Here is a 26,997-nt window from a genome sequence, read left to right as displayed (position 1 = left end):
AATCCAGTTCCAATGCCCCCCCCCCATGTATTGGTTAATGAGCAACTTATAACCAGAGATCTAAACCATGGTTTAATAAACCGTGGTTTAGCATTACGTGTGAACCAGACCATTGTGTATCTTCATGTTACTTTTGTCATGGGAGAAAGCCCAGAGAGACCAGAAAATTCTGATTCCTGTTAGTGCCTTTTTATAGAAGAATGATCACATCTTTCTTCCTTTTTTAGTGGCTGGCATGAACCATCTCCGTCAGAATGGGGTTGTCCACAGAGATATCAAACCCGGAAACATCATGAGGCTGGTTGGAGACGATAACCAAAATATCTACAAACTGACTGATTTTGGGGCTGCCCGAGAATTAGACGATGACGAAAAGTTTGAATCAGTTTATGGGACAGAAGAATATCTTGTGAGTAAAGTGGAATGCTGGAGATTTTTTTATTAGTAAAAGAAGGCTGAAGATTCCTACTGACAGATAATTCGGGGGGAGGGGATCTTTTTTGCAGCTGGAACACGGAGAGCTGGATCATTTTTTAAAATAGAAAAATAGGGTCATTTCAGAGTAGACATTGCAATCTTCTGTTTCCAGAAGAAAGGAACATTTAATGAGAGTTACTGTGCTTTGTGCTATTAGGGTGGTTACGTTTGGGTAACCTGCAGAGTCATCCAATGAAGCTGAAGAATGGGTAATTCAGAACAGATGAAAGAAAGTATAGGCTGATTAATAAACTAAAGAATTTGCTGCCCTAGGATGTGGTGGGGGCTTTAAAATGGGATCAGACAAATTCATGGAGAATAAAGCTTTCAGTGGCTGATAGTCATGATGGTTGTGTTCTGCCTCCAGGTTAATCAAGCTATTGATTAAATTTGCATAAATCTATATCTGGATAAAATTGATATTTCTGAAGCAAGAAGCACATAATCTTCACTTTAGGTTATTCACATTTTATAGGCATTCCTCTTGTTTGGGAGAGAAAGGATAATACAGTACATTTTTTAAAGATGGTGCTTTCCATCTCCTGTTTTTAGACGTGATCTTATTTAAAAATATATTTTCTAAAAAAACTGCTGCTTGATTTAATGGGAGGTAGGGTTTTTTTAGTTCAGTCATTTATCTGTTTTAATCTAACTGATCAACTGAATGTTGCAGATTTAATTTTAGCACGCATTGCTTATTTTATTCCCTATTTCATTTGTGGCTTTTAAACGCTTGAATGGCCTTAATACTAAAGACATCTTTCCTTTTTCTTTTCTTTTCTTTTACCTTATCACTTAAAGCACCCAGACATGTATAAGCGAGCAGTGCTGAAGAAGCCCCAACAGAAGGCTTATGGGGTGACCGTAGATCTTTGGAGTATTGGGGTGACATTTTACCATGCAGCCACAGGCAGCCTCCCATTTATCCCATTTGGGGGACCACGCAGGAACAAGGAAATCATGTATGTATTTTGTATGTTTTCTTGATTTGCCTGCTTTATCTCTTCTTCACACACTAAAAAGTGGGGGGTGGGGAGAGAGGAGGGAACACAACACATCCAAATTAATGTTATATATATCTGTGTAAGGGTGATAATCTTACCATTCTTGCTAACTCCTAAAGATGGGGTGCTTCATTCAACAGGTACAAAATAACAACTGAGAAACCTACTGGAGCTATAGCAGGAACCCAAGAGCAAGAGAGTGGAGCCATCATGTGGACCTATGAGCTTCCAATCACATGCCGGCTTTCTGTGTAAGTAGAAAGGGATTGGATAAGCTAATGATTAAGAGTGTTAGAAATTCTGCAGCACAATCTCTTTCTTACCTTAATCCTTACCCGGGAGTAGGTCCTGTTGGATGTAGTGGGACTTGCTTTTGAGTAAACATGCACAGCTCATATTTTTTATTATCAAGGCTCTTTTACACAATGCAGGTCATGTTTGTTTGTTTTTGTTATCTAATTGTGTGTGAAAGGCACATAGATACCCACCCACATACACAATTTGCATCTGAGAGATCGTGGAACTCTGGCAGGCTTTAAGAACCTCCATCAAATTGCCTCATCCTCATTTAAACACATCTAAATCAGTGCTTATCACCACATCTCAAGGCGGGGGTTCCACAAGTTTGTATTTTCGGCTGTAAAAAGCTCCCAGGTAGCTTACATATATCAGTGAAAAGACAGTCCTTGCCAAAAGGCTTACAATTTAAAAGACACAACGCAAAAGAAAATGGGGTGGGGAGCGAGCATGAAAAACGTACGCCCGGGCACTAGTTCTTAGTTGCATAATTATGCACTGTATGGAAAAAGTTGCTTCCCTTTGTCTGTCCTGAATCCATTGCCAATTTCATTGGGTGACGTCAAGTTTGGATGCCTATGAGAGATGAATAAATATTTCTGTCTATTCCCTTACTCCATACCAGAGGCAGGCATAGGCGTGGTTAGTTGCTACATGCCCTTGGTTGGCATCTATTCCTTACCAGTAACATTTAAACAACTGCAGATCCCATACAGTTGCAAGGATCACGTGGATTCCACTTAAACCAGCACCCCCCCTACTCAGTTGTGTCCACTATGTACGACTGTGGGTAGTACGTAGGTCGAGAGCATGGAACTTTCTTTCTTCTTTTTTGCTCTTGAGGACTGCATTCCTGTGAAGCATGACATCTTTTCAGTAATTGAATATGAATGGGTTTTTGTTTGGGTTTGTTTTTTTCATTGGAAACATATCCCATCAGGCAGGGATACTATTAAAACAGAAGTTGGGCCTTCTGTTTTTGCAGGATCTGGCCACATTAGTTAAGAGCAATCTGATCAGGCAGACTTAATAACAACACCCTCTTTTCATGCCAGCACTTTGACAGACAGACATTCCGGGGGTGCGGTGGGTAGAAATAGATTGTCTCTGCAAGACTGGCTGCTCTGGCCAACTCGCCAGCTGCTCTGGCTTACAGCATCCCTCTGCTCTCACTGCTTTTCTAGAAGATGAAGACCCTCTTTTAGGGAAGAGGGCTTATTTTTGCTCATCAGGCTGGTTTGAATGAGGGAGCAAAGAAAGCTTCTTGAGTGGTTTCAGGAAGAAGAAAGAGTGTGACTCAGGCAAGAGGCAGGCTGCAGCTCAGAAAACCAACTGGAGCTCTGGAAGCATATTTAAGGTGCAAGAGGCCCTTCGTAGAAATCTGATGAGGGAAAATATCTATTGTGGTATTAATGCTGTAAATATCTCTACCTATGCTCAACCTGAATCTTTGTAAATAAACACAAATATTACTAAATGCCAGAAGGGTCCTGTGCCCTTATTCCAAAGGAAACTGATTCACACTGGAAGAACTTCTCACTGCTTGGAAAACTGGGGTTAGCAGTAACGTCTGGGTTTACTTCTCTACTCCTTACAGTGGGCTGAAGAGGCAGCTTGTCCCCATCCTGGCAAGCATCCTAGAGGCTAATCAAGAGGAGTGCTGGGGCTTTGATCAGTTTTTTGCTGAAACCAATGACATCTTGCATAGAAAGATAATCCACGTCTTTTCTTTGTCGCAAGCTACCATGCACAAGATCTACATCCACTCCTACAACACGTAAGGATTGTTGCCTTGGGCAGAGAAGGGAGTAGAATCCAAGTGCCCTAATCTAATGCTCAGGCCAGAGTTTTACTACAGGTTGGCAAATTAGCTACAAAATAGTTGAGAAAGCTTAAGTTGCATATAAATAACAATATCCAGAACTGAGGATTGCTGTTGTGGCAGCGCTCTGCATTCTAGAGGTAGAAAGTTGAGTTCTGGGTTTTTGAATATCGGAGATAAAGTATTTGGTTAAATAAATAGCTGATGTGCCTTGCTATTATCTCACAGGCACTGGGTGTTTTGGAATTGCTGTATAAAGAAATAGGGTGACTCTTAAATTGCTGTTTCCTCTTAGTTTCTGACAAGATAAGAATATTCAGCTGCCTGTTTTTTTATGAATGACTATTGAGAACCTATTAATTCTGCATGGCACAAAAACTTTGCTGACTTCACTTCTAGGAAGCAGTAGGTGGGTCACAGTCATGTTCACCTGGGTGATTAATGTTATGATGGAAGCCTTAGGGAGAGTAGTCATCTAGCAGAATAGTAATCTACGGTAGAATATATGAAATAGGTTAAGGCAGAAAGCCTGAATGGTCCTGCATCAATTTAAGTGGGTCTAATAAAATATCATATTATTGATTATGATGATGATGACTATTATCATCATCATCACCATCCACTACCATCAAGGGTTTTTGCTTTGCCTGGTGTTCAGAAGAGAACAGCAGGCACTTTCTCTTGAAATGTTAGTGTTATGGGAGGAAGAGTTGCTCTGTAACTATTCTTTTTATCTTTGTTTTGAACATTTTATCCTGCATTTCTGTTAAAATAATCACGGTGACTTGGGAGACTAGTGTGACCTTAAGTAAGTCTCTGTGGTCCCTATTTGACAATATTTGACAGGGGATAGGGTGTCATTTCATTCCCTACATCAGGTCTTTTTAACCCAGTTTTGAAAAGCATCCATTCGCCTACTAGAATCAGGATATTTTGAATAATTTATTGAATGCGAGAACAAAGCTGGCTTGGCAAGCTTTCCTGGGGAAGGAATTCTAGAGAGGGTACTACTGCCTGTCTTGGATAAAGAAGGGGTGCTGCTTCATTGTAAATGAAAACAATGATCCTTTGTCCCTCTGCTTCGTATTCTTCAGAGTCCCCATATTTTTAGAAGATGTCTTCAGGCAAACAAATATACCTCCCCATCACCAGGAGTATTTCTTTGAGGGTTACTCCTATGAACTGGAGCCTAACCTGCAAGCACATCGTTTCCCCAAAACCACTGAAACCTGCCCTCTTATCATGCTGAGCACAGAACTTCGGGATCCAGTGATGCTGAGATACAGAGATCGTGAGTTTGTGTAGTTTTGCATGCACGTAATCTCTTTGCCTGCCTTGAGTAGTTGCTTGCTATGACTCTGCATTCATAACTAGGTCCATACTCATTTACTCCATACAAAATTGGCACCATAGTCCTGTTTATATGGAACAGAGATAGAACCCAGGAAGTTTCCTGCTCTGTTGTAGACTGGCGTTCATAATCACCCATACATATCCATATTTGTGGTTTGCACATTTTGGGCACTAGGTGTCAGTGTAGTTCCACAGCTGCAGAGCGACAGCATTTCTTTCCTAATGGGTGCACATTTTGTCCAACATTCACTATGGTTTCTGTTGCAGCAATGTCTTTTCCTTGATATGGAATGTGGGGAAAGCTTGTGCTTTGATTTTTTTATTTTGTTTTTGTGTTTCAGCTGCTTTGGAATTCCCAAAATTCCCCCCAAAAGTTGATGTCGTTGCAGATTGCAGCACAGCAAAGGTATACCTTGCTTACAAGCTTAGGAAGACTAGGGGCAATTTGGAAGGGCTGTTCCCTGTCTGTTTCTTACCCAGACAATACAAGAATTGAAGGCTTATGGCTGCCACCCGGGTTCACGTGCTCCGATAGCCAGGAATGGCTAGGAAAAGGAGTAGAGCAGGCTACAACTCCCATGATCCCTAGCTAGCAGGACCAGTGGTCAGGGATGATGGGAATTTTAGTCTCAAAACATCTGGAGGGCCGAGGTTGAGGAAGCCTGGAGTAGATTATTCAACACACCCCTCTTTTTCTATCATCTAAATCTGTGGTCAGAGAGAGATGAACCACACTAGCCTAAGCCCCAGGTGATTCAAGTGGTGGGAAGGAGGAGAGAGAGAAACATTGCCCAAACCATTCCAGCTACTTATCCAGCTGCATCCGTTTTGATTCCGGGGGCTGACTGCAGCTTAAAAGGATAAACGACCTGCTGGATCAAGCCCAAAGTGTCGCTCATAAAATTGTTTGCAACTGTGATAGTTAGATGGCAAGCAAGGCTGCAACCTTCACCTGTGTCATTTAGCAGATATATATCTGTACTTGGAGCTTCCATTGAGTGATAGCCACTGATACGCAGACTTTTTGGAACCATCTAAACTAGACTTCTTTATGCCCCCTCCAACCTTACTGTCTTCGGAACATGTGCATCAGAATGCTTCCTCCCCACAGCTGATTTGCACTATAAAAATATCTCTGCTTCAGACAGTGACTCTTAAGCCTTGATCTCACTTCATTTCTTGGCTGTTATGAAAATGGAGCAAAATATCTCAGATGAGCTGTTGCACTGAAAATGGTTTTGTTTTCGTGGTTGTTGATGTTTTTGCTTTGGCAGCTTCTTTAAACAAAAACATATATTTACATTAATATTAAAATGCTGTGGAATGCAAGTTTGTGGAAATGTGACACCCATTGATTATGTAGCAAAAGGGTTAATGGATATTAAAACTCAAATAGCATAATCCAGATCCCCCTCCTATGATGATGGAAACTGGAGTCCAACCATATCCAAAGAGCCACAGGTTAGCCTCCTTTGCCTTAAAGGATAAATATTTCCAGCTCAAAATCCCCCTTCCCTCATCCTTGCTTCTGCTGTGCTCTGCTCCACTCTTGGCTTTAGGCAGGGAGAGGGAGGGAATTTCCTATAATGGCCAGCCTCTTTCCTATTCGGCATTCTCCCTCCATCCCCAGCCACACATTAACTCCTGGTTTCTTGTCGTCTACACCATCTCCCTCTAAGTGGTAACTTTCTAGGGTATTTTTGGGGCCCACCTTAATTTTGTGATAGAACGTTGTTTTAAACGGTTTTTTAATATTGTGTTTTAATGTTGTAACGCATCCTGGGATCTTTGTGTGAAGGGTGATTAATTCTTCATCATTTCTGTGATCATGTCTCCGTGTATATCTGGGAACTCAGCAAGGTGGCAGCACTGCAGTATACAGGGCAATCATATACACCATTGCTTTATCCTTTAGGGTGTCCTGACTGCAACTCACCAGACGTTGAGGATATCTCAGTCCTTTCTGCAGTGTCAAGAGTTCATGCTCAGAGGCCTATATTGGGTGAGGTATGTAAAATATCTCCTGCTGGTGCATTGCAAGCGATACAGCAGGGTCTTTTTTGACAGCTGATTAAGGTGCCTTCAGCTTCAGTTCAGATCATTCATTTCCTCCAGCTTTCCCAAACAGCTTACATCATGCACATGGCTGCCCATAGGCCATACACCACTATTGCCTCTTATAGCGAGTGAGCAAATGTTCACAACTGCTTGCCTAATTTGGGCCATTGTTCTCTGGCAAATGACATGTTTTCACTGTCTGCCCCCTTGTTGTTTTTTCCTGTTTCTTTTTCCACTCAAGTCTCTTTTGCTCAGCATTCAGACTTGCCACATGAAGGTGATGAGGACTGTGCTGGCCTGTCCTCTTGCCCTTGTCCCTGGGGGCAGCTGTTCCTGCCTAGACACAGAGAGCTTTCTACGTGTATTGGACCTGCGGGCTTGCACATGCACAGACGAATGCACATTGAGCATTGGGTACTACAAACTGTGTAGATGTTAGCTTCAATTCACAAGTGGTCTAGAGATGGGCTGCAAGGTGGGAAGTGCAATCCTGATCCTTCCCTACTTGGTGACTTTGAACATTTGTGTTAAGGTCCCCGTTATCCTTCTACAAAGCAGTGAGCAATGTAGCGCCCAGGTTTTTATCGGTGCTCCTCATTCACAGAAGCATAGAATTGTAAAGATGGAAGGGACCCTGAGGGTCATCTAGTCCAACCCCCTGCAATGCAGTTATTTCAACTAGATCATACATGACAGATGGCCATACAACCTCTGCTTAAAAGCCTCTGAGGAAGGAGATTCACGTCTTCTGAGGGAGTTCATTCCATTGTCAAATATCTCCCGTCATCGGACAGTTCTTCCTGATGTTTAGTCGGAATTTCCTTTCTTGTAACTTGAGCTTCTTTTTACCCACTTTATAAACTTAAAAGGCAACAATGAAGCACTTGGTGCTTTATTAAAACAATATGCATAGATCCAGATGAAAACTTTGAGTAGGGGTTTTATAGATTCAGTGTTTCCAGCATAATGAATGTTATGTGATAACATTTTCATTGCTCTGTGCAAGTTTGCTTTTTTCCAAAATAAGCAGTTTCCAGCCTAGTCAGTGGAACACCATGAATTTGCTTCATGTTACAGAAATAAACGGGCAGATGGTATGGAAAGTAGGGTGGTGATTATGGCAGGGCAGACATGCCTGTTGACTTTAAACCTTATAGCTATATAACTCTTCAATATTGGGGGTGAGTGTGTGCAGAATGAATGGATACAGTGGCTTGAATTGTCACACTTTCCAACATGTCAGGAATTATTTTCTGAATATAGAATGTCAAAACGAGACATGGAGACAATCATGTGGCTAATGTGGGAAGGAGCAGCTGAGCTGAAGGAAACATTAGCTGGTTTATAGACCAGAAACAATGTCTGTTCCTGGCTACTCCATACATTTTGTGGAGAATCCAGTTAACTAATAAACTCCAAGGCATTCTTAGAACAGTCATTTCTCACATTGTGCACAAAAGGCCCCAAGTTCCATTACAAGAAAGGGTTTATATAAAGAAGCATAGAGTTGTAATCACTCATTATATAATATATTTATCTAACTTAAACAAGGCTGCTTCCAATGCAGTGTATACTCCAGAGCAGCAGTGGCTGGAGTGGGGATGGGACTAGAACTGAGCTGAAATTCCTCAGAAATATAACTCTGTATTCGGCAGCAGGAGTGGAAGGGCATCACCTTTGTCTTTGAACCAGCTTCAGGAAGGGCACAAGTACCTTTGTCCTCGCATTCTTCTCCAAGCTCACATTTCCTACACCCATGTATGTTTTGGTACTCCCATACTATAGCCTTCCTCTGAGCTTTACAGGAAACCAATAATTGGCTGTAAGGGCCAGACAAAATCTAAGGAGGTCCTTAGATCATCGGTTGAGACATCCCTGTCCTAAACTATGGGGGGGGGGGGGAGAGATGTCAAATCAACCTTGCCTTTCCTTCTAAAATGCACTGCAAACAAATCAGTGGTATCTTAGACCCACATACTCCTGACTGCCAAGCTATATATTGCAAGAGCGATCCGTGATTGGTTCTCCCATTTCCCACCAATAATTGAACTTTTGTTTTGCAGGCAGCAGCAGCAGCAGCAGCAGCAGGGAAAGGCAGTGTTCAATCCTTGCTTTTGTGCACTGTTTTCCAGATCAGAATCTCTCCCAAAGTTGCCCTTCACTGTGCAAAGCAGGGGGTGGGGGATCCAGGCATTTTTGCTGTGGGTGGGGAGTGGACAGCTCACTTTTATGTTGTCAAGAGAAGACAAGTCTCCATTTAAACAGGGAATAAGTGGAAGATTGTGGAAGATGTGTTTTTACAGCATAAACGCAAGTCTATGCAAGAGACCTGAGGCCCATATAACCAGAAATTCTGGTGTTGCCTTTTTTTTTTTTTTTTTTTTTCTTTTTTTTGCAGTGAGACCCTGAAATTGGAGTGTCTGCGGATTCTAGAGAAGCAGCAAGGTCTGATGGCAACACTCAGTTCCTTGCAACGAGAAGAGATGAAGGTTCTGCTGCTGTAAGTGTTGCTTTTCAGTGGTAACTGTGACACTGCAGCCAACTTAAAACCCAACATGCATTACACCAGTGGAACCCCCAGGACAGAACCTGGGAGCCAATGCGGGGCCCTATTCAGCAAAATTTGAATGAGCTGGCCCAGACTCAGCTGGTCAGGCTTACCACATTTTGAAATTACACATTGAAAAACACATTGTCATCTATAGAGAGGGGACCTATAAGACCATTAAATTCAGAGGCTTAAATTACTTAACTGCCCTGCTTCGTTGCATAAGAGGAGTATTCTGTCCTGCAGAAAGATGCCAGGGTCTGAGGCCCAAGTTCAGAGAAGTGCTTCGATTATCATGGGGTTAATAATGCTTTGGGATTGCAACTGCCTTCTCCCAATATTAGATGGACAATATATCTCTTGTCACGGGTGCAGTGGGCTTTCTGCTTCACATGTGTGTTTTGTACGTGTGCTTTCCATTTCCAAGAGGAAGGTGCAGAAAGACTTCTTCCCTCTCATTCTGCAATATTTTTGTGTGTGTACATATGCATATATGTGATCAAAGACATATCTCTTGAGGACAGAAGGTTGGAAGCGTCTTTGTATTCTGGCAAAGTAGTCCTTGTTTGTTTTTAAAGGGGAAAATGCTTTGCTTCAGTAAATGAACAAACTGTTAGGTGGGCCAGTTTGCAATATCTGGACAGAAAGCGAGCAGAGCTATGTTCTTTGAGGATTGCTGCCTAATTTGGCTTTCCTGTGTTCACAAAGGGAGATAAATCAAAGTTCTTGGTGGGCAAATAAGAGCTTTCCATGAAGCACAAAGTGGCTTTAAAATACGTTGCCTGGTCAACCCAGGAGGGGCGAGATGCTCTAGTCTAAACCAATCAAGTCTCATTATCGCTTATCAGTTACCCAGTCTGCCTTTAAAAAAAAAAACCCAAGCCCCATCTGCCTCATGAACAATGGACAGGGCTGCAAAAATTCAAGTGCCTAGAAGCGCCTGACAGCTAGGTTGGGTGAAAGGTCAGATGCCTGGTTTCTCTTCCTCCTGTGTGTGCTGCTGTTTGTAGAAGCAGATGGCAGCAAAGAATGGATGGATCAGCATGTTTCGTATCACATGTGTTTCACATGTGTTCATTCATATGTCTGTTCTATCCTATTTTTGTGTTAATTTTTAGTTTCCTGTAAATTAGAAGCCTTCATGAGCACAGGAGGCTCCCTGCTGCAGAGGTTTGCTCTTCAGCTCATGGGCGGGCGGTGTATACCAGGGGAAGGTGTGGCATGAAAGCTGGTGGGCCTTGCCAGTACATACAACCCACTCTTCCTCATGTGAGTTTCAGAGCATGAAGAAACAGCACACCTGAATAGGTTTGGCCTTTAGTCCGCTTCCTCAGCAAAATACTTTTCCTCACTACTTCAGTTCACAAACTGTAGCCACTGGCTAGGGTAGAGGTAATCAAGATGGTGCCCATGGGCCTAGCCAGGGGGGCAGCTCCCCCTCCTCAATCAAGTAAATAAATAAAAATACCTAAACCAATTGCATCACAGATAACTTGGTTCTGCCTCCCCGTAACATAAAGCCTGCCCCCATAAAATAAATCCTGACTGCGCCCATGTTGGTGCCCTTCCAATACTTCCATCACTGGCCACATTGACTGGGTCTGGTGGGTGCTGGAATACCTTGGCTGCCCTTGGGCTAGAGCAGCCTTTCTCAACCTTGGGTCCCCAGATGTTGTTGAACTACAACTCCCATCATCCCTTGCTAGCAAGACCAGAGCTCAGGGATGATGGGAGTTGTAGTCCAACAACATCTGGGGACCCAAGGTTGAGAAACACTGGGCTAGAGGGACAGCTCAAGTCATGATTATTTCCAGGTATGCTTCAGCTCTGTCACCTCACAGTTGAGCTCTGTCTGAATGGAAAGCAGCAGAAGGTAGCAGCAGAAGACCAGAATCGTTCCAAGTCAACTATCCTCTCACTATTAACGCTCTGTTCTCCATCTCACCAGCTCTTATGTTTGCAGCCTTGGGGAAAGATTTCTTCACAGAGCAGCCTAGAGCAGGGGTCAGCAAACTTTTTCAGCAGGGGGCCGGTCCACTGTTCCTCGGACCTTGTGGGGGGCCGGATTATATTTTGGGGGGGAAATGAACCAATTCCTATGCCCCACAAATAACCCAGAGATGCATTTTAAATCAAAGGACACATTCTACTTATGTAAAAACACGGACCATCCACTGGCTGGATTTAGAAGGCAATTGGGCTGGATCCGGCCCCTGGGCCTTTGTTTGCCTACCCATGGCCTAGAGGCTTGTCCAGATACCTCAGGGAACTTGGAGCAGTACTTCCCCAGATCCAGAGGGCTTGTGCTGATTCCCTTGCAGCCAGCTGCACTCAGCTTGAGACAATTTGTTTGGGATCAAGTGTTGCTTGCTATCTAAATGGTTGCCTTCTCACATCCTCACTGTGAAGCTGCCCTGGGGAAAAAGATATCTAGGGTTGTTGTTTTCTGGAATGCCTCCCATTTGCCCATTGGTGCCATATACTACTGAACCGGGAATGTGGAAAATCACCATCTGGAGGAGCTAGGAGATCAAATTTTTCCACAGCAGGAAGCTCTTAGTGCCTATTAAGTGCATCAAGATTCACTGCTGCTTACAGCCAGGTTGTGCTAACAGACAATTAAGGCCAGAGAAAGGGGATATAATTTGGGTGAAAGGGGACAATAAGTAGCCTCTTCTTCTTGGGGGGTTACCAGCAATAACAGAGGCAACTGCACTTTTTGAACATTTGTCCCCTGTTTCATAGGAGCTTAGAGTAGTGGCCGAGTCTGGCTGAGATTTCTTATGTTCTGTATTACAGAGTACAGCAAAAATAGTGGAGCCACAGGGATGAAGTCAGAGAGCAGCACTCTAATTTTGAGCTTTGTGCAAGTGGGGGAAAGGAGACTGACTGCTTATTAAATTTTTTAAAAGCAACGATGTAGGAGGTTGAACATGTTTGCAAGCCCATAATTACCCAATGCCATCATCTGCCAGGAAATGGCCCAATAAATGCACAACCTTCACTTCTCCAGTTGACACCTTGGCCTCTCTTCCATGGGTCTCAGCTCTCCTTTCCCACCTCATTCCCTGGGTCTTCTCATTTCCAAATACAGCTGCCTCTTTGTCCCACTTGTTTCCCTGTGTTGTTGTTGTTTTCTCTCTCTCTCTCTCTCTGCTCTCCATCTCAGACTCCTAAGCTTTGGTTTTCCTTTCCTTGCAGCTTGTACGTAGCTCCAAATTCCTTTTCCCTTTGCTTTCTGGGAAACTGTGGTTTTACATCACCACCACACACAGACACCAGCTAAGAAAACCACTGCATTTTAAGTGCTGCTGTATGTGGACTGTTACTGCATGAGAGTTTCCTGTGATGCAGTGGGTGGCGAACAACACTTCTCTTCCCCACTCCCACCATGCCATTTTGAAAACTTTTTGCAACAGTTCTTCTTTGTATTTATGGAAATTTCTTGGGTAAATTGAATGTTTTTTTCCTGTTTTGGTTACTTTGCAGTTATAGAGATTGGTAAGCCCCTCTGAAGACTGATCAGAAACTGTTCCTCTTTTTTTTTTTTTATCCCATTCACCATAATAGGTACAAGACTATTGCTGGGGTTGGCGAGATTCCAGAGATTAAAGGCCTGGCGGAACTGAAAACAAGACTTCAAGCTGTGAGTTATTCCCATGACCACCTGTTAATAGCAACTTAGACGGCTGAGAGTTCTGTGTGGCAACTTCTCTTGTATGCAGAAGGTCTGATCTAAGCCAGAGCTACTTGGGAAAAGAAGTAGCTTTGTAATGATTGATTAACACAAATGGGTTAAGGGAATAGAGCGGGTGGTCTTCTTTTTGATTGATGGTTATACATATATACATGTTGTACATACATGCTTAGCGTTGCTGTGAGAACTACGATAAAGTTGGATTGTATCTAATGACTTTATACAAGTATCCATAAAAATATATGCCTAATGCATGTGTGTGAGCAAGAAATGGTGGTTTTGTGTGTGTGTGTGTGTGTGTGTGAGAGAGAGAGAGAGAGAGAGAGAGAGAGAGAGAGAGAGAAAGAAAGAAAGAAAGAAAGAAAGAAAGAAAGAAAGAAAGAAAGAAAGAAAGAAAGAAATGTAAGTTTTATAATATGTAAGTATAGATGCTCTGTAGTGAAACATTCTGGTCTTCCCTTTTGTCTTTTCTGGCTCAGGTTGAAGAAATTTCTAAATGTTTCCAAAGCATCTCTGATCACCAGTCGGTTGTGCAATGCATTCTGTCTGATGTGGGAAAGAAAAGGAGTCAAATAAAAGAAGTCAGAAGGTTGGTAGAATAGTATTTTCAGTGTTAAAGGCTGCAAGGCACTTACACAGGAGTAAGTCTAGGTGAGCACAGTGCGGCTTAATTCTGAGTAGACATACATAAGCTTGAATTGCAAGACTTAGTATAAGAGTAATGGTTGCTTAAATATCCACATCCTAAAAATCTAGAGGGTTTTGGTGATATCAAACCATTCATTATCAATATAGTACAGAGGTTGATTTCTTACAAGTGATTTCCTGAGCCTCGTCCAATAAGGGCCTATGTCTTTGATATAACCCCATTCCAATGGTTGCAAGAGGAGGAATATAATTTTCCTAGGGAACAGGATATTGTTGCCTTTGTGATAACTCCACAATAGATGTCCTCTTAGGAAGGGTCCTCTTCTAACCAGGCTCTTGTAGATGGATCACCTGTTCTATGTGTTTTCAAGTAGCCAAAAGAATACTTGTTTGTTTGTTCATTTCAAATTTCTTGTCTGAGGCTCATGGGGTGGTTTATAATATAAAAACACAAAAATATGTAACATAATAGCAAATGAAAACAATATCACTCTCCCCGTGGAGTGGAAAGACTCCATTTTATTTATTTAAAATATTTAGATGTCACTTTTGTACCAAAAAGGCATTCAAAGTAGTTACAAAAAAGGAACATTAGAACAACAAACCTGATGTTTATTAGTTCGGTATCAATGTTTAAAAAGAACTAAACCCACCAATAAGCAGCAGATAAAAACAGTATCCCTTATATAATCTTTCTTACCTCATCTATGCCAGTCTAATCAGTTCAGGTGGTATTGCTTATACAGTAATAGGTTTTGGTTATTGGCATTCACAAGGAACTAGTTCTCTTTGTGGACTGTCACCTCTCTAACACCCCTCCTTACAAAGCCATATTATTAATGCTGGCCAGCAAATGGCTTTGTGACACTGACTATGATGAGCACACCATAAAAATAAGTGACAATGTAAACATAGCCTTGATTAAACTCCAGCCACTGGGGAAGCAAACAGCAGGTTTCCAAGTGCAATCTATTTTGCCTCTTCTGTCTGGAGAAGCTCAGCCATGCTCTGTCTTCGTTGATACCTTAAACATGTCTCAAGAGATCCTATGTTCAAGCTTCAGGTAATAATAGTCTTGAGACCAGGGCCAAAAACATCCCTCGGTCTGAATATGCATAATCCTCCAGCAGTAAATAGCACATTCTCAGTGAATGGAGCAGTGCCTGATACCCCGCCTCCCGGAAAAAGCAGCTACAATGAGAATGAGTTGTGGAATCATGTTGATGAGATGCGAGGGGCAGTACTGATATGCAACCCAGGGAAGGAATGATGCCCTAGGATGCTTCAGGCAGCAGTTTGAACCTGGCAGGAAAACCTTCACCAGCATGTAAGTTTAGAAATGAACACCTTCCTACACCTGTGAACAGGTGAGCTTGACTAGTGGATAGCATGCAATCTCTCTACATAATTGAGACTACCAAAAATGAGTTCTTGAAGTTGTGATGCAGCCATATTGGCAGCTAGAGAAGTATTATATGGCCTATCAGCTGAAGCATCATTTGGAGAGATATCATATGGATAGGGTGTGGTCAGGGACCAGGGCAATATAATAGAGGTAAAAAGTGAGAAGCTCTTGGTGGAAAACTATCTTGCGCTGGGGAGGAGGATGCCTGGCCAGGAATTCAGACCTTCTGCTGAAGCTCTTCTCCAAGTGCCTTCCTCAGCTGAAGTTTGCTAAAACAGAAGGCTTCTTTGGTGCTGGTACCCCAGTAATGGAACACACTTTGTATATTTTTAGTTGCTGCCACGATATTGTAAATGTTATGGTATTATTATTTTAGTTTTCTTTGTTACTGACCACCCTAGAAACTGTTGGATGAAGGGTGGCTTGCAGATATTTTAAGTGCATGCAGCCTGGTGAGTAACTGGGCTAGCATTTTGAAGTCCTTTGCTATGCTGCTGCTGGAGAGAGGTGAGGCTTGTAATCAGGGAAACCTCCATGACAAGTGTCACAGGAAGGAAAGGAGCATCACTTGTTTTAGTGTCCATTCTTGGATGTGTTCATTCCTCTCAGCTGACTGTCTCAGTACTTGTCAGCCATGCACAGCTTGTACTGATCTTATGCTTGCCTATGCAACAATTGTGTGCAATACTGGCTTATATGTGGGTGATGCATTTCATGTTGGTGCATAAGACACAGTTCATTATAGCTTCGTTTCTCACTTCCAACTTCGTGCCAAAATGCTGAGCAAGCAGAAGCTCCCATCCATATGCCTTAGTAGGAAAATAATGTTTCTTCATTTAATTTACATTTCTCACATTACATTATCTTAGCAATTTGGCTGGTGAAAGTGGTTAGTTCACATTCTCAATTAGTGCTAAGGCTTCCACTAGATGCATCATTCCAGCGTCTGGCACAGCACTCAGGGATTTGTACAAGAAAACCGGCATCAACATTGGCCTCGCTGAGACAGATTGAGTATACCAGGATGGAAGTTGCTAAAACCAGCTGCAATGTTCTTGTCTGTCTGAGCTCTCTCTGTGCCTGAGCAAGTCTTTAAAACTGTCTGTGCTCCAGTTTCCCATCTGTAAAATAGGATTAGCAACTCACCTCTTTTCCTTGCAAAAATGGTGTGAAGACTTATGGAAAAGAATGTAATGGACCAGATGCTGTAGTAATGAGGAATAAAGAAATGGGGGGGGGGGGATAAATACTTCAGATAGAGAGTTAATAGAGAATAGTGGGCTTAGTGTATAGGCTTTGAGCCTTTGTTTTCTACATGTTCAGAAGAGTTGTGTGGTGCAGAGCTGTTGCATTTGGATTATCCTCCAGCCCAACATATTGAAAATGAGAACATCAGGAATGAGACTAGGCAAGAACACATTTTTCTGACATGGAAATTATTCAGAGTATGTAGCTCAGGTCTTGGCTATCCTAGCTGGTAGTAAATAAACAAACATTTTATATCTCAATTGACTTTGTAATGGTACAATTCAAGATTTTACTGTTAGGAGTGGCACCAGAAAGGCCAATGCATCTTTCTCAGCATCCACAGCTGTTTCTCCTGTTTGTGTCTTCTAGGGACAGACAGGTGTTGGTTCACTGACATCATTGAGGGCTTGCAAGAAAAATTATATGATTGTGCATCAGTTTCTAGATTTCTGGTGAAGGCTGCTCATACTAATATTGCTTCTTGTGATGTAAGACTGTGCTTGGAACAGAGCTAACAACGAGAGTTAGTGCAGTAGCTGTCTTGCCTCCCACTCATTCCTTTCTGGACCAAGTCCACTGGGAGTTTTGTTACAGCAGACACAGCCCTTGGCCCATGATGGCATTGAACTGATTAGTTCATTTCTTTCTATCTTACATCTGGCTTCCCAAACTGGTTCTTCAGCATCCAGCAGATGGAGGCTTGCCTTGACAAGATGCAGCTTATCTACACCCAGTTCAAGAAGACCCGGAAATGCAGGGGTGAGTTGCTAATGTTGATAGTCTCTCTTATATAATCATCAGCTTGCACAGATTTCATAAATCAGAGGTCTGTTAGCCACTACCAGGGCAGGTATGTCTTTAAAGTGTCTGATTAGGCAGATTCCTTGAAATACTCAAATAGCCCCAAGCAGGCATCTTAGCAGCAGTATCTTGAAACAAACAAAAATGCCAGGTGGGCACTACTGTACTTGGGGATTTGAGCCATCCATTCAGCAGCACCTGTACCAATAAGATAACAATTCTGAAAGCTGTGGCTAATCTCAAGGCTGCTCACCCCAGTCTGAAAAGTATGGGGCTTGTGGCTGCCTTGCGTGCAGGTGCTCATATCTGCTAAGTGCCTGTGTAGACGGTGTCAGAACAAATGTTTATTAACTTCAAGTGCCAACAAAGTTTCTTCTGTCACAACAAAAGGGAAAGTTGTAAGCCTTGTTTTAGTGTGTGTGTGTGTGTGTGTGTGTGTGTGTGTGTTTCATCCCTGGGGTCCTCAAAAACTGAGAAAAATGAAGGAACGGCTTCTAGATTGCAGGCAGAGGCAGAGGTAATGATGTGCTGGAAGCACCTAGAACAGATGTGGAGGGCCTTTTGCTTTGCTGCATCAAAGCAACATGTATAGCTACCCCTCTGGCAGTTTCTCCCCCACTCACCGCTCATTGGTTTTCACTGGAAATGTGACACCTCCCTGTTTCCTATTGGGCTATCTCGCAATATACCGTATTTTTACGTGTATAAGATGCCCCCATGTATAAGACACCCCCTGTTTTGGGGGACTCCAAATTAAGAAAACACCCCTCAGCACTACCCATGTATAAGACGTACCCCAATTTTAAACCTTTTTTTGTTAAAAAAAACTAGTCTTATACACGGAAAAATACAGTACTTTATGTGAATAAAGTATTAATCTGTGAAACTGCAAAGTCCTGAAGTCATTCCCTGGAAAATCTACTAATAAGTTGCATTTTCCTTCTAGGCCTGGGCTACAATGAACAGCAGATCCACAAGCTGGATAAGTAAGTGTAAGAGTTTGTGTATAACAGACCACCTGAGTATCGAACACTTCTGGTTTGTATTCTGTTGGTCTGTGGTTGGCCATTAAACTTTCCTGAGCTGCTCGTGCTCAGATTGTCTGATTCAGAAATGAGTCATGCTATATCAATCAATAAAGTTTCATTGAGGCACTTGAATAACAACCACCTCATAATAGCCTTGCCCTTCCTTGTAGTAGTATGTAAGGGGAAGACTAGCTTCTCCCGTTCCATCAGCCGAGACAGGGAACTGGCTTTCCCTGCTCACAGGAACACAGCAATATGCCTTATACCAAGTTAAAGTATTCATCCATCTAGCCTAGTGTTGCTCTAAAGTCTCAGACTGCTGTTTTTCACATCACTTATTACCTGACCCTTTTAACTGGAAATGAACTGAATTAGCGAGTTTCTTTGTGGCTAATGATCTTGTTGCATTAGTGTGGGTATGGGTGGGTGTTTGCTTGTGGGTTGTTGTTTTTCAAATGCTTAAATTATGAGAAAAATTGATGAAATAATGTACATTTTATTTTGTTTCATTTTCAGGGTGAATTTAGGACATTTAGCAAAAAAGGTTCTTTCAGTTTTCCAGGACAACTGTTTGCAGCAATACAAAGCTGCTCTTTTGGCACATGGAATTATAATGAGGTAACAGTGTTCCTAGCACATACTCTCACTGGCTGCCACTAAAGCAACAATGCTCATTTATTTTATTGCACCTTGTCAGGGAACTGCCATCGGAAGGAAGGGAGGTGAAGGGGCTCACACAGGTTGGGAGAGACTCAGCAGCTGAAGAGGGAACCAGTAGGGGGAGAGGAGGTGAGCGGAGGGAAAGTGAGCTGGAGGGATGGCTCAGAGACACTTCCAGCGAAAACAGTGGGGAGGTTTCAGGACCTCCTGTAGGGACACCCACTCCTCGCCGGAAACTGTCACGCAGAGAGTCCAGAAGACGTGTTTCCGTTAAGGAGCTTTTATGTTGGAAGCGATTCCGAAAGCAACCACTGTCGGAATCTGCTAGTGACTAGAGGAGCCATGTCTGAGGGGCTCCGTCACAGACAGAGGTTTGTGGACTTGAACAAACTCTGAGGGGATACGATTTTACGCACAAGCAGCTCATCATCCCATCACACACCTATATCCTACCTTTGCTAGAAGGTGCTCAGGGTGGCATACGGGGTTCTCTCCCTCCTCATTTTATCTTTGCAACAACCCTAGGGAGCTAGGTTAGACTGTAAAATGGGGGCTGGCCCAAGGTGAGCTTCATGACTAAGGTGGGATTTGATTCCTTGTCTCCCAAGTCCTAGTGCAACACTCTTAAAGCAATACCACAATTTTCCCCATTCCAGGCTCTCATTCCATATGGAAGCCTAGTTTGCTATGTTACCATCATTGAATTGTACACACATAAGGTCAATTCATGCATGATAAACATAGACCTCCTAGAAGAGACAAAACGCGCTTCATTTGGAAGGTGAAAAGAGGAGGGAAGTTCAAGAGAGGAGCTGAAAGCTGCATTCTACATCACCTCTGTGGATAGAAGTCCTGCCCCTTATTGACAGTTATGTCCTGTGCTGCTTCAAAACACATTTTTGCCAGGGAGGAGATTTTCCAACTGGGCTTGCTGCCAAGCCTCATAAGGAGGGCAACAACAGAAAGCTGGGCAAAGGCTTAAATTCATAGCCCCCTCTCCAGCATCTCTCTTGAGTACTCCCCCAACAATAAATTTATTTATTTATTATATTTCAAATATTTATATACCACCTTTTCGAAAGGATCACAAGTGTTTTACAAAAAGACACACATACCAGAATTAAAAATAGTACATAAAGCAATGAAATTTAATAATATGTTCTAGAAAACATCAGAATTCAAAAGTAGGATTGTACTCATTCAAGACACATCCCCTCACTCAATACCCCCACAAATTTCACATCTGCTAACACATCTGTATCTCAGTCAACCTCATCTATTTGTGAGGTTCTCTGTTTGAATAGAGTGTTTATGGGATCTGCAAAATGCATGTTTTCCTAATTTGCTATACCATGCCAGCAAACATTTCCAGACAAAATGAAGACCTTTGAATCAAAGTGATGGCATGGAGACAAAACAGGTGAAATCATGCTCATTGGCAATAATACAGTTGCATCCAGTGACGTTGTCTTGTTGCCACAATGGCTTCCACTTTTGCAACAGGATTTCCTCTCCCTCTCCTTTCCCTGTGGAATAAAGGGCTGGGGGAAATCCCCAAAACAGATTGGAGGTTATGGAGGTGTGCTGGGAAAGGAGAAAAAAAGCTTATCGTGCAGGAGAGAAAGTCCTTATGCTAGTGGGATGACTTTGTTGGATGCAGCCCATTGCCTTTCTATGAAAGGGACATTGCTTCTTTTCAAGCTCTGTATCTAGCTTTGTGATTGGTTGTCAGAATGAGTTGTGTTCATTTTTCTCATTAGCGTCTAGTGCCTTTCTGAAATCTTGGAATTAACTGGCATAAGAGTTTATTTTTCCCTTCATGATATAATGCACATCAGGATAGTTGACATTATAAACAAAGACATGCTGTCGAGCTGACGTTAGTACTCATTTCACTGGACTACACACTGCAAATCTTCCCAAGCCTTTGGGTTGGAATATTGATGAACTTCTTTGTTTTCAGTATCAAGCAAGTTTCTCATATTGGAATGAAGCCATTATTAAGACAAAGAGCAGCACTTAGAAAGAATGATTTTATGTTAAAGGGTGTTTGGGGAATAATGCAAAGAGCAAATTGCCCAGTGGTGATGGAGAGTCATGCATTGACTTATTACATTGGAGAAAAGTGCAGTCACTTAAGGAAGTAACTGCAACCCCAACTGGGGTGGGGGGGGGGTTTAATTGCAAAATGCTTTTGAAACACAGCAGCTTTTTCAATCAGGTTTCAAAGGGCCTGAAGGTTTCTGATGATACTCATCATAATTAGGGTTGCTTGAGGACTTCACTGGGACTGACTTCTGAAGTGTACTCATCTGATCCACATCTACCAGAATAAGTTGTGGGTTGGACTTGTAGTCTGTCAGATTCTGGACTCCATCAAATTCTACAAGGTGGTCTAAGGGCTGGCTACTTGTTTTTAACAGGTAGTAGCTGCTTGCAGTGACTCCAGAGTATATTGCTGCTTCTGCACAGTGAAAATGAGACCAAAATGCCCCTGGAACTGTGGAAGTAACTTACTTCCAGAGCTCCAGGGAGATTTTTTGGACACGTTTTCATGGTACAAGGCAGCATTGCACTTTTCAGCTGCTCCAGATAACTAGAACATAATTTTTTTTTAAGAAAATGAAATGCAAAGCCTTGAAACACATTGTAAGTACTTTTTTTTTAATTTAAAGGAATTAAATGTGTGTGGATTTTTGTTGTGAAAAAGAATCTATCTTTAGTCATGATTAGTCTTTCCTTGCTGTGACAAAAGCTGTCACACAGGTTGTCAAAACTGAGGGGTTCAGAATCAAATTAAGCAGCAATGACATTGGAAGGAGATTCAAGAATCAGTTCCACCTCTGAATCATGCGGAAGCAAAATATAATTGCATTATGATGATGAGTAGATACAATGACTAGATAGCTTTGTTGCATCCTAGTACATACCATAAGTGAAAGATTTGCATCCTGCTGCAGATTTAAGGTGGTTTGTTTTTTTTAAGAAGCCTGATAAGTATGAATATGATCTGCTTTAAGGCTTCCATCCTATATCCAATTACTTCAGATTAAGCCCCATTGAGTTAAATGATTTACTCCTGTGTAGACATAGGTTGATTTCAAAGGGAAGGAGTGAAGCTTGTACATGCCTTTCTTGTTGAAATCAGTGGAACCTAGCTCATGCTCTGTTTTTAACTTTAAATCTATCCACTTCATTGAGTTAATAACCAAATTACAGTTTACAGTTTTCACAGTGATAACACATCTCCCTGATATCTTTATAGGTTTTGGTTTCTAGTATTTTAACAGTTTATACCCGTGGTATAGCTTTGGCAGATATATGATCTTGCAGAACAGTATAAATATTGTTAACTAATATGTGCACATCATATTGCATCATTTCATTTACTGTTCCTTGATATCCAGCAGTGCTGTGATCTTCAGGGCTTGTTATTTTTGTGTATATGTGTTTCTTTGTTTCTACTTGCCTTTTTTGCTCTTGGTTTAACAAGTTCCCTATTAGCTCCTTTCTCAATCCCACCAAGGCACAGAGCAGAATGAAATAGAATTAATTCTATGTTTCCTTCACTTTGTGTATTTTACTATTTTTATTATGTTTTAATTTTTAATGCATTCTGCTTTGAGGGGCTTCCGCCCAAAAGCGGTTTGTAACTTTCTAAAATAAAATCCACTTGCCTATTTATTTCACCTTTGTTGCTGTGAAAAATGACCAATCAGTTGTGGCTGCTTTGATGTCCCCACTGTGGAAGGATGTGTAGATCCAGAATTGGCCTCCACAGTCACTCACTGTTAAGACCCTGTTCATGAAAGACAATCTTACTCGGCTCGGAGTGATTGTCAAAGAAGAAGCTTTGATGAGATGCCTGGCAGGGTGGGGGTCCTAAGTAGCTTCTCAGAGGGAAAAACTGTATCATTTTTTTGGGAACATCATTAATGCTGTATGACTTTGCTATTCGAATCCATGGGGAACTTTGTGGACCTGATGAATCCTTGTGGCTGAGCACTTCGTTCCATTTTAGAGAAACCTAAGCTCAAAGTGCCTCCTTAGAAGAAAAGAAATTAGCAGCTATTTGACTACACTTGTTGTCTTATCCCTTCAGGAAGGTGTTTGACCTGAAGAAGAGCTTGAAGAAGCTGAACAGATCTTTAGCCTCCTGTAGTGCAGAGATGTCGGGGTGCCAGGATTGCCTTGATAAAGTACAGTGGTGATTTTTTTCTTCTGCTGTTCAAACCATTTCAAAAACCAGCAACTTGAAATTAAATTTATGTCCAGTTTATTATAGCTTTAATCCATGGGTTGTCCCGTGTGTGTGTGTGTGTGTGTGTGTGTGTGCGCTCAATCTGCTCTGAGCCTCTGGTTCAGATTTGGGAGCAATGCAGGGGGAGGAAGGGAGGGAAAGTTCTGTTGCATGAAGTAATTCTGTGGTGGCTTGGTTAGATTCAACCCCTAATTTGTACCTCAGTTGCTTTAAGTGTCCCAGCTATCCAAATCTACAATGTGACCCCCATCTGTTACTCTGTCAGGGCCGGATTTAGGTTTGATGAGGCCCTAAGCTACTGAAGGTAATAGGACCCTTTATATGTCCAGCTGTCCTTTGTCAACAACAAATTGTCACTGTTTTTTGTGTTGAATATATGCTATATGTCCATGCAGTCCATGCAGAATGTAGGCACCCTGTATATAGAAATGAGCAAACTAGCGATATTTTGGGGAGCAGGCGGGGCCCATTACTTACACCATAGGAGCCTACACAACATAAAACACTGTTGCTGTATGTAGGTTTTATTTTATTTGCTTTTTATATTATATTTTGGAAATGTACATCCAGTTTATTTCTTTAATTTTTTGGGGGGGCCCCAATAGCAAAAGATTAAATCAGACAGGCAACTAACCAGCTGTTTATGTTGTGAAGGGCTCACATTGGGCAAGGGTTCCACCCAGTGATGTAATGAAATAATGGTTCACTGGAGAGTCACCCCATCAAAAGCAATGGAGCCATAATTGCAATTACTGTATGCATAACATGGTTGCCTAAATCTAGCCTAATGGAGACAGTAATAGTAATAGGGATGACACTTTTTGAACACCACCTGTTGCAAATAGGATCCACTTTTAACTGGTATGTGCAAAGGAACATTGTACGTACTCCATTGTTTTTGTTCTCTGTTTTGCATTTTGCTTCCCCCGAAGATTTTCCATGGACAGTAGGACCTTCCATATATATTACTTGATTCTGGCATTTTGAAAGGCAATTCGCTTTTCATAATTTTATGTACCAAGTGTAGATGAGAGCTTGGTACGCCTCTAGTGATCTGTGGTGTTTTTCATTTTCTTGACAGGCTTTGGATGAGTTGCCTCAGAGAATCCTCCAAGGCAAAACAACACATTCTGCACCTACACAGGTTTACATGAACCAGAAGCACCAAGACATGGTGTTTGGGTATGTGCACACAAATGTAACTGTCAAGGCATATGGAGTCTGGATGTTTTCTGGGTGTGCTTCTTTTTTGCACCATTGTAATAATTTATGATGAAAAGCAACTAGTGTGTGGCACATATTTAAAATATATTCCTCACCTCTCAGGCCAGTGTGTGTGTCATGTGAGTTGATATATTATCACATTCAAAACGTGCTATGCCACCTTCCACCAGTAATTCCAGTGTGGTTTACAGCAACAGAATATGACTCCAGTAAGAGCAACATAGTGAAATTCATCACAATCCACAGACCAGCCAGATACCACCCAGGCATGGTATTAACAATCTGTAAATGCCTGGGTGAAGAAAATGTATTGTCCAATGTTCTGGTGAGCATCTGCTTGGTCATCCATAATTAATAATTTTAAAAATGCATAATTAAATAAAAAAAAGTTGAACTGTACTTTTTGTTGTGTGTATGTCTCGAACAGGATGCAAGAGCTTCAGGACCAGATGAAAATAGTAGCTCACAATCTCCAGCTCAACAATAGCATCATCCAGCGGTAAGAGGTTCTGAAATCTCTTTAGCAGCATATAAAGCTATGCCTAAGAGAAAGTACTAAGCATGATAAGAAAGCATTGCTCTCCCAAAACTGAAAAAATGTATGCATTCAAAAGGCGAGTTGTGACCACTTCTCTAATCCAAATCACCTTTTAATTTTCTTTCTCTAGGTTAAATGGTGTTGCACCAGGACTGTAGGGATGAGAGTAGGCTGCAGAGCCTGAAATTATAATGCGGGTAAATCCACATCGTTGAAGACTTATTGGGGAGAAAACTTCATTGTTGAGTCTTAAAGATGCCTATGCATTCTACCTCCCTGCTGTAGCACTTTGAGGTGGATTTTAGAGAGTGGTCTGTCTAGCCAGCATACCTCAATAGAGAACCAAATGTGTTTGATGTGTTTGTTACGTTTTGAGAGAGAGAAATATTTTTTCCCCTACCCAAATTTTATTGTTTGCTTACTCTTTTCAATCTTCAGTAATGGAACTGGAGGTTCTTGTCCTTGGTTCAGTGAGATCTGGCACTTTGAAGCTTGCCATGCACTTTTAACGGGCACTAGAGCCTCACTGAACCAAACCTGGCTAGCCAGTTGCCTTGAAATGTTTGTTGTTAAGTACTAGAAATACTTAACTCGGAACCAAGTAAACTATACCTCACCATACTGTTCCTTGGTTGACCTTTGTTCATTGATGAGCCCTTTCTGGTAGTCTAATGTAAAAAGGATCCTAGGTTTGAGGGACCAAAGCTGTGTCCCCCAGGCTTCAAGCAGTGACTCAGAAACTACAAAAAAGAGACATCGGAAGTCTGGAGAGTGGGCATTATCAACCTATAGTAGTGCTGTCTGTAAACAAGCCAGGTGTAGATGCCAGTACAGAGACCAAAGTAGGATGTGGCATGTGGGAAGCTGGAATCCCCCAAGGAACTAATAAACTCTGCACTGAAGCCTTCACAGTTTCCTGCCTTTCTTGACAACTATGGCAATGAACCCATCTGGATGGTGGTAAGAGTTGAAAGGTTAGACAGGGTTGCTTTAAGAGCTCCACTCACCAATGGAGACACACGGGCTCTGTTTGACTTGATGGAACATGATGGAGAAAGTTGTCCACTTCCGGAGAGCTGTCCTTGGTGCTACAGAGCTTGCTTGGTTTGGCCATGTCTCTTTTTCTCTCTCCTTGGCTTGTCTGTTGGAACCTGGCCTTGTATAGGAAGACTTACCGGGGAGAAGTCTTGTGTAGAAAGTCTTGCTCCTTGCCTGTAAGTGCCAGTCAGGTGAGACCCACACCCCATCCCATTGGTGGCCACTTGTCAGGGCTGCTTCGTCTGAGAAAACAGAACTAATTTATCTTCTTTTGATCTGTTGGTTAGAGTGGTTCAAGGGGCATAATACAGACTTGGTTGCTCATGGTGCACATACCATTTTTAATAACAAAAAAAAACTTACTTTGATGAGAAAATATTTGTAGAAGGTTTAGGATATAGGTTGTATTTTTGTTTTAAGCATATACCGTAATTTTTGCCCTATAGGACGCACTTTTTTCCCTCCAAAAATGAAGGGGAAATGTGTGTGCGTCCTATGGGGTGAATGCAGGCTTTCGCTGAAGCCTGGAGAGCGAGAGGGGTCGGTGCAACTCCCGCGGGCTCCGAAGCCTTGCAGATAGCTGCCTGCAGCCCGAAGCCCGGGGAGCGCGGCACTGTGCGCGGCTTAGGGCAGCTATCCACAAGCCTGTGGCGCCTGGCGGGAGTTGCCCTAAGCCCGGGGTGCACAGCGGGCTACAGCGCCGCGCTCCCCAGGCTTCGGATAGCAGGAAGCTCCGGGAGCGATGGCGAGGTTGAGCACAACCTCACCATCGCTCCCGGACCTGTTCTGGGGGCTGGGGTCGGGGGAAGCTCGGGCTTCCCCTGCCCCCAGCCCCGCAAGCTCCGGGAGCGATGGCGAGGTTCAGCAGAACCTCGCCTTCGCTCCCGGAC

The 26,997-nt window shown here is 42.4% G+C and overlaps 1 protein-coding gene across 3 annotated transcripts in view; it reads left to right on the top strand.

Moving 5' to 3' along the window:
* The window catches only part of IKBKE (inhibitor of nuclear factor kappa B kinase subunit epsilon), a 34,835-nt gene extending 8,859 nt beyond the window's left edge, over window positions 1–25,976 (top strand). For 2 of the 3 annotated variants that reach the window (XM_081009035.1, XM_081009036.1), the window contains exons 5-21: window positions 228–409; window positions 1,279–1,439; window positions 1,622–1,732; window positions 3,376–3,555; window positions 4,695–4,891; window positions 5,295–5,359; window positions 6,869–6,960; window positions 9,410–9,511; window positions 13,130–13,205; window positions 13,736–13,845; window positions 17,240–17,316; window positions 18,305–18,344; window positions 18,903–19,004; window positions 23,149–23,245; window positions 24,389–24,489; window positions 24,959–25,030; window positions 25,200–25,976. In XM_081009035.1, coding sequence (XP_080865161.1) covers window positions 228–409; window positions 1,279–1,439; window positions 1,622–1,732; window positions 3,376–3,555; window positions 4,695–4,891; window positions 5,295–5,359; window positions 6,869–6,960; window positions 9,410–9,511; window positions 13,130–13,205; window positions 13,736–13,845; window positions 17,240–17,316; window positions 18,305–18,344; window positions 18,903–19,004; window positions 23,149–23,245; window positions 24,389–24,489; window positions 24,959–25,030; window positions 25,200–25,227 — 1,793 coding nt within the window. In that variant the 3' untranslated portion in view covers window positions 25,228–25,976. The remainder of the gene's footprint in view (window positions 1–227; window positions 410–1,278; window positions 1,440–1,621; window positions 1,733–3,375; window positions 3,556–4,694; window positions 4,892–5,294; window positions 5,360–6,868; window positions 6,961–9,409; window positions 9,512–13,129; window positions 13,206–13,735; window positions 13,846–17,239; window positions 17,317–18,304; window positions 18,345–18,902; window positions 19,005–23,148; window positions 23,246–24,388; window positions 24,490–24,958; window positions 25,031–25,199) is intronic. The other variant, XM_081009037.1, reaches the window with a different exon arrangement.
* Window positions 25,977–26,997: the final 1,021 nt, after the last annotated feature.

Source organism: Podarcis pityusensis (assembly GCF_964106645.2).
Source record: "Podarcis pityusensis genome assembly, chromosome: 6".
In the NCBI taxonomy this organism is placed as follows: domain Eukaryota; kingdom Metazoa; phylum Chordata; class Lepidosauria; order Squamata; family Lacertidae; genus Podarcis; species Podarcis pityusensis.
This window is presented reverse-complemented; position numbering and strand designations above follow the sequence as displayed.